At 39.3% G+C, this 8,196-nt stretch overlaps 1 protein-coding gene across 2 annotated transcripts in view; it reads right to left on the reverse strand.

Moving 5' to 3' along the window:
• Positions 1–2,119, reverse strand: part of LOC146719077 (uncharacterized) — a 2,753-nt gene extending 634 nt beyond the window's left edge. Inside the window, exons 1-5 of one of the 2 annotated variants that reach the window (XM_085460108.1) lie at positions 1,904–2,119; positions 1,478–1,569; positions 905–1,099; positions 740–816; positions 1–483 (exon numbers count right to left, since the gene is read on the reverse strand). The exon at positions 1–483 is cut by the window's left edge and continues 634 nt beyond it. In XM_085460108.1, the coding sequence (XP_085316234.1) occupies positions 1–483; positions 740–816; positions 905–1,099; positions 1,478–1,569; positions 1,904–2,054 (998 nt within the window). In that variant the 5' untranslated portion in view covers positions 2,055–2,119. The remainder of the gene's footprint in view (positions 484–739; positions 817–904; positions 1,100–1,477; positions 1,570–1,903) is intronic. The other variant, XM_085460116.1, reaches the window with a different exon arrangement.
• Between the last annotated feature and the right edge of the window lie 6,077 nt (positions 2,120–8,196).

Raw genomic sequence — 8,196 nt, forward strand, 5'->3', positions numbered from 1 at the left:
AGTGACTCGGCCGAGCTCTGGCCTCTGACGTGACACACCTCCCGAAACCTAGAGGCAGTCACTCTGGGCCTGCGGAGCTGATGCCACTCAGACGAAGAGCTTTGCTCACGTGTAGCTTCCTCTATTTTGTGAGCCATTTCCAGAGTTACAGACAAGCTTTTCAGATGCAGAAGCTCTTCTTCTGAGCACACAAACACACAATCTGATGGCAAGATGTCATACCCCTCCAGAGGCAAGTGCGGTGTTGGTGGTGCATCGCGGTGTAGTGTGATGTACCGGGTTGTCAAAACCGGCTGCTGATATGACAGAACACTGCCCTCCTGCACCAGCCCAAAGGCACTTTCCACAAGGGGCTTGTCAGGTCTCATGTTCATTGTGGTCACAAGTGGCCTGTCCTCAATATTAAATTTTGCATATGCCTCCGTTATTCTGAACAAGCAGGGATCTGGTAACGGACCCACCATGCCTCTGTAGAAGCCACTCCTAAAGAAAACATCAATGACAATAATGTAAGGAAGAAGGTTGTTATACTGAACAACAACTAAACTAAAAACTAAAAGGTGTAAAACAGTGGTGCATAAGTTAGAGACTGGGATGTATATGTACATGACTGAGTTAGCCGTCTTCAGAAAGTGTAATGTTGTATGTAAATTAATACCTATTCTGACACATGTATGTATGAAAAAAATAGCAACATACATTTGTAACACGTGAAACCAAATTTTACAAATGTAATTACCGTACTCCAGTCTGGGCCATCCTATTTGGTACCGGCTTAGTGAAGATCATGGAGTTGATGGGTCCTGGCCTCACACCCTAACAGAAGACACATTTACTATGGATGGTGTTGCTGTTCATATGTAAACATGGACTAATTCAAAAACTTTAACCTCATTTAAATTACCACTGTCCGTGGCTTGTGCCATTGCTGTTCAGATTCCGTGCAGCTATGCACAGGGGGGACAACCGGCACTCTGAGTTGTGAGTAGTGTGCTGTTTGGAAGAGCAATGCCACTGTGTGATTGCACATAACAGCGCCTGCCACACAGGAGCACTGACTATGTGTCAGTATCACCGGCGATGAATCCAGAAGCTTAATCTAAGAAGAAAGAACGAAAATTAAAAATGTAACATCTTCATGGAAGAGCCGAACAGGAACATAGTTCAGTGTTATGGTTACGCACCCTCCTGAATGCTTAGTGTTTCCTTCTCTCCCTATTAAAACAACTTAACCATGCTTGATAACTGTAATAACTTAGATTGTGTATATTTGCAGTATTAACTTGTTGTCAAATGTTTCTGATCACCCAAACACACGTTGATTTAACTATCTGACTAGTCAAATTAGGAGTGATAAAGCAGGGAGACAAGGAAAACATTCAAGTTGATGGGCCTTTAGGAATGAACTTAACTAATGCTTAAATGAACTGAACCCCACTGAACGGGGATTAACAACTTTACACAGCTTCCTGCCTACACTTAGTCTGTGTGGTGCCTCACTCTTCCTCATTGACCTGTAGCACAGGGCTCTCACACCGACCTCCCCTGACAACCTGTCTTTATTGGACACTGAATAAAGATACAAGTACCATTAGCATTATTTCTGTATTACTCATTTCAGCATGTCTTAAACATATATATTTTACACTTAGCAAGAGTAGCATTAGGTAGTTAACTACCTCCATAGTTAGCCAACTACCTAACGCCATTATAACAGTGTCTAACTACAAAAGTGACATTAGTTAAGAAAACCTCAACTATAGTTTAGGACGACATAAAACACCGTTTAAGAAAACATGTAATGTAGAGAACTGACATCAAATGAAGGACATAGCGGAGTAACGTAGTGTTTGCATTTGACGTTAGCTAGCGTTTCTTTGTCGGTTAATTTACGTTTTCTTACCTTCGTAGTTGTGTATATATGATGCAGCATATAACTTAAATCCTTTATCTAATTTGCTGGCGGGGGTAGTCGTCACTCTGCAAATCCGATGAACATCGGTGATGTTCAATTTTGGGAGCTCTTGTAGGCAGCGAGTGTAGAACGTCGCCATGGTTTAACCGCACCGGAAGCACTGGGGCAGGACTACATAGAACGCGGAAGTGTTAGTGCAAGTAGTCCATTACACAGGAACTACACTTATTTATGGGTCTTACGAGGCAAATAGTGAAAATACAACAGAGGGATTAAAAACATATTCACATAATGAATAAATGAAGGAGAAAAACACAAATAATTGCAGCAGCACAATTCATTTGCCACACCAATCGTCATGCTTCGGTACTAGAATGGCATGTAAACCAAATTCACATGGTTTTTTTGGTTATTTTGAGTATTATATTTATTTAATCGACTCTGTATGACAAGGTTTGTTGCCACAGGCGAGAAGCTCGGATTTCTCATTAAAGAAAAGGAAAGGACACACCAACATAATTCTGACTGTTATCTGACTGTCTTGACAACCTACTGCTGTGTGGCTATGGCAGGTCTGACTAAATCTGGGCTTGGCCCTCCAGGGTCCCACATAGCTGAATTGTTCAGAAAGCATGCAGTTGCCTACCATGGTTCTCCTGAGGAATCACGGGCCCATTTTCTGATGTGGGGGGAGGAATACTTAGAGCAAGTATCCCAAAGCAGTTGTCACATAATTCAGTTGGTGTAAGATACTGATGGTGGCTTGCAGCTCTACCTCAACCATGCCTTTTTCAAGAGTGATGAAGCATTACAAAAGCCCTTTGTTCCAACTAAGTAGACAGAAAAGAAGTCAGCAGTCCTGTCCTACTTCATCAACGCACTCAGCTTTGTTAAATCTTGGTTTAGCTCATGGATCAGCAGTCACACCTTGCAGGGCATTTGAGGTGCCTTTTCTTACTACTACATGATTAAGCAGCGTGCTTTCTAAGACAAAGACTATAGTCATTTGAGCACAGTACTTTGTATTTTAGGTAGTACGAAGAAATATCCTCCTGAGAACCGAGGAAAAAAATCTTTGTGATTTGTGTGTCCGATAGGCTGTTTCTCAGGAGGAGTAAAAAACCTCTAATAATTAGCTTGAATTGATCAATTAATTTAATACAAAATATGATAAACATAAAAAGAAAAATTAAAAAATGAATGTACAATGTTTTTGGCAGACAGGATTTTTCAGGCTTCTTGGGGAACTTACCACAGTTTCTTTGCTGATTTAGACTGCCTCAACATCTTCTGTCTTCTCATGTCCATGATACTGAGATCAGCAACTATCCATGCCATCTGTTGCAGGACGCCTTGTTCTTCTTGTCACTGTAGTTCCTTAAGATTCTGGCTGTATGTTTTTTAGTTGTTATCGTGCTGCATAATTCATTTGAATAGATTAGATGTCTCCCTGATGGTACAGTGGTAAAACTAAGTCAATATGTGAAATGCCTCGAACACTTACACTGCCATACTATAATCTACTGGCTCTGTTTTGGTGGAAAAGATTTGTCACAAGTGTAGCCACCAACTCACTGTACATTCTCATTTATGTATTTAACATTATTTATTTATTTATTTTAGCTTAGCAGAGTGTACTTTTGTCCACACTGCAGTGTGATAAGAAGCTACTAACCAGATAAGGAGCATTTTGCAGATGCCATAGGTTTTCCTCTAGCACCTCCATTAGGTGGTCATTTGTAGTTTTAAGTGAAAAATATTCATAGATTTCAATCACATTATCAGCATAGAGCCTGAGAGCAAAACTGCAGCAATAACATGCTGACCTAAACTGGACACACCATATCCTGTCACTGCAGCAACCAAAACCATCCAGTTTAAACTACAAATATTTTGAAAAAGATATGAAGCAACAGTATGGAGCTCTTACAGTCCATATATAGCACATGCTACAATTCAGTAACAGGGCTTGACTTACACACCATATTATATGCAACATGTATCTTGTGGATAATACCACCTTTTCCACTGCTGCAATGACGAAAACCAGCACATGCCTGTATTTTGAAAATGACAATGGCCATTTGGAGGGTGAAAGACAAAAGATATTTATGTAATTTTGCCTCTGTACGGCACTACAGTGGATTTGAAATCAGACAAGATGTGACTGTGCTGTGTGATATGAAGTGTAGACTTTCAGCTCTTTTTGCATTAACTGCTAAAAAATTGCTGCCACAACTTCTGCCAATCAACAAGGTTTTGACAGTGAAAATATGATTACTTCTAAACAGTGTTGGTCAAGTTACTTGAAAAAAGTAATCAGTAACTAATTACTGATTTCTTCCCCCAAAAAGTAATCATGTTACTTTACTGATTACTTATTTTCATAAGTAATTAGTTACTTAGTTACTTTTTTAAAAAATGATTTACAACCTGAATAGGTAATAAAGCAATAGCTCTTTCAGCCCAATTCACTTTTTTCTACATAATCCATCATATAAAATGTAATCAAATGAAAAAGTCTTTTTTGAAACTAGCTTTATTAGTTTTAATCTTTTAACTTTATGCATGAAACAAACATTAAATTATATTCAACCTTCTCTGACTAGAAGAAATTTGTTTAACATTTAAACCTATTTTCTGCACATTCCTGCACATAAAATAAAATATTTTTTTGTGTTTACACTCACTCTTTCAAATAAATGCACATAAAACACAGCAGAAAATCAATAAAATCAAAGACTCAGTGGTCCTGTTGCTCTATTTTCACCTGTATAGCAGGAGTGGGGCAGGCGGGGGTTTGCCCTGGTGCAGGTTTGTCATAGCGGTCAGTGGAAGGATCTGGGAGTTTCACATTCCCGTGGCAGCGTGTCGGTGCTTGCTTGAAAGTTTAGGGGGTTTTTTCGCTGTAAAAAGAAGTTTTCTTCCCACGCAGTGAACAGTGAATGCTAATGTTTTTGTCACTTTTTATGAAATCAAACTCAAAGTAAGTTCAGTACTTCCACGCGTTAAACACTGTGCGCTCATACTCTCACTCGTTATATTATCCGTTGTTGATCTGCACACAGCTGTTGCCAACGTCGCACTCGCTTACAGTTTTTCTCCATTGGTTTGGCTCATTTCTTGAAACAGAAATTACATTCTCAAAACTCTAAGATCATTTGGCAAAACACTCTTACAGCTTAGCACAACACTATAGCTCACCTGCAAAAGCTCATATCTCTTCCAAAACTGTTCACTCAGGCTTCAATCTAAATCCCTTTCGCATTTAAACAGTCAGTGTCTCCAAAATGGCAAAGATCCTTCTCAATAGCTTTGGCTCATTTCTGGACACAGATCGGACATTCCCATCATTCGTGATGCTTTTGTCAAAATAAACCTGGATGGTTGATCACAACAACATGATCCACCTGCAAAAGCTCATATCTCTCCTAAAACAGTTCACTCGTGTCAAAACGACATTTCTTTCTAATCTGAATAGTCAGTGCCCCCAAAATGCATCGTCCCCTTGGCATTGTGTGAGTGCTGCCATACAAAATGTTTAGATGTTTTGTCACTATGGCAGAGGACCAACAATATACAACAGAAAAGAGTAGCCTCCAAGGTTTGACATCACAGATTGCACTCACACTACCAAGGAAATTATAACCATTTTTTATTCACAGGCAAAGAAAGTTTCATACATATGTAAAAAAACCTGGGACATCCACTGTGGCCAGGTGGCCAATAATATTATGGCCACGTCTTCGGCCCTTGACCAGGTTGAAGCCAGCTTCATCCACGAACACCAGGATGTGAGGGGTCTCATGTCCTTCCAATGACATTATTCTCTAAAATAGAGTAAAGACCATAAAATCAGTCATACAGAAGAGTCATATACTACAGTTAGACAATTACATGTTCTCCCCCACAGGTTCAATATACTACAGGCCACTACTCCAGTGGTTCTAAACTAGTGATAGGCCTATTTGATAGAAAGGGGAGTGGGAAATACTGATGACTTACTGAGATGTTACAGTAAAACCTACAGTATTAGATAGATTTGATTGGGAGACAATAAAATAAGGATTGTAATGAGAATTGTATCATACAGTAAACTGCAGTTTTCTGTTGAAATTGTTGAAGTCAGATGAAGCAAATACTGATTCTGAAATCAGGTAAAGGAGGTATTGAAACCAAATAAGTGAACTGCTGCTTACTGTGATTACAGGTAAGGTTATAATGAGAGACAACCAGTAACTGACTTACATTTACATACTGGTAGTGCAGCTCCTTCACTCTGTCAGAGTTCCTCTCATATGGTACCCTGTAGATTTGTTTCATTGTCATCTGATGCTTCTTCAAAACCCGGTTTATTGTGGAGATGCTTAATGTGTTTATATTCTGGAATATATGATTGTCCTGAAGGATGGCATCGCGGATCTGTCTCAATGTGATGGCATTATTTGCGGCCTCTTCCCCCTATTCCTCCACCACGCATTCTCAGTCCTCCTCTTCTTCTTCTTCTTCCTCCTCTTCCTTGAGGAGGAACTTCCCCTTGTCCGTTTGCTTGGCCTTGTCTATCCATGTTCAGAGATCTGACTGGCTCTGGTCAAGCTCTATATATATGTGTTTGGCAGCACACAATCATGGAACACACCTGTGTGTGACACTACCCCTTCGTTAGTCTAGTTTCACCTGACTGTCAACGACTGTCATCAATTTATCAAATATTCAAAGAAATTCATATATGGTATTCATGGTATTATGTTCTTGACCAATTTTGACAATTGAACAGACAGTTGTGCGAGTACTTATACAATGAAATCATGCTGACATGTTTTGGAGGGAATGATCATTAGACTGAGAATCAACTAATCAGTTTAGATCTACAAGATCTATTCATTTGGAAAATGTGCTAAATGTGGGCTAACTGTAGGCTACGTGTACTTAATCATTTGCAAAGATGCACTGAGACAATTGAGACATGTACTAAGGCATTTGCCATTTGATAAAATGAATGAGAAATGCCATTCTGTTATGAACATTTGCCAAGAGGTTTGGAGGTTTGTCCATGTTATTTTGAGAATGTAATTTCTGTTTCAAGAAATGAGCCAAACCAATGGAGAAAAACTGTAAATCATTGTCATGGGACACTCTCGCAAAAAAAATCACGGTTTTAGTAACGCAGTAACACAGCGTGCTTAGGGGAAAGTAACAGTAATCTAATTACCTTTTTTTACTTTACTCGTTACTTAAAAAAGGTAATCGGATTACAGTAACGCCCATCTCTGCTTATAAATAACCAATAGAAACACAGGAAATGGGAGCCTCAGCGAAAACAAACAAGAGAGTAAGGAGACCATGAAAAGCCACTCACTTAGATGCAGGTTTCCTCTAGTACTTTAATTTAGAAAACTAACTACTAGAAACAAATAACGGAAACATAGTGCACGTTCTGATGGAGGTGAGGGAGGAAGACACAGAGACTAAGTTGCCTATTCCCAGCCTCCATGCTCTGCCTTCCCTGGGTTTATATTTAATTCAGTTAATTTCACTTTTATTTGTATGGCACCAAATCAACAAAACAAAAGGTAAGTCCAACATTAAGAAACAAAACAGAGAATCTGAAAACAATAAAATGAATTAGTGCCTGACCAGTGTCAGGCGCTTTTAGATAGTTTAGATCAGCTAAATTCTAATCTGACCTTTCTGTTGTTACCTTGCTGTAATTACATCCACAAAGGTGCCTCTTGAGTGCAGACCTTGCCAGTGATACTCATACAGTATCATGTCAAGACTATCAATAGTGTTCTTGACATTCAATGAATAGGTGACCTCGCTGAATGCCAAGTAATACAGGTTTTTAATAGTGGCAATTTGCAGTTTTTGACGATATTATTTCATCTAGCTATCTATTTATTTTTGAATAGCATTTTCCACACACAAATGATATGCTATTGCTGATGTCACAGGCAACAAAAGCTAAATGGTAAATGGGCTGGTTCTACTCCGCGAGACCAATGCAAAGCTTGAGGTCACAGATTGCTCTGAATGTTCACATAATAGGCAAACAATGAAAGGATTATTTTTTAAAGATCATGCTCACCATATGGTGCTAGTGCTGTTCATGGCTTCCTATCTTTTACAAGCAAGTGAAGCAGTGAAGTCTCTGTTAAAGTCCCTGTGTTTGGATACTTCAGATGTAAAGGCAAAGGAGACCATGTTACAGTGGGGCAAAAAAGTATTTAGGCAACCACCTATTGTGCAAGTTCTCCCACTTAAAAAGATGAGAGAGGCCT

This window comes from Copadichromis virginalis, linkage group LG1 (genome assembly GCF_057382275.1).
Source record: "Copadichromis virginalis isolate Kocher_CV1m ecotype Utaka linkage group LG1, C_Virginalis_male_GT1.1, whole genome shotgun sequence".
NCBI classification, from domain to species: domain Eukaryota; kingdom Metazoa; phylum Chordata; class Actinopteri; order Cichliformes; family Cichlidae; genus Copadichromis; species Copadichromis virginalis.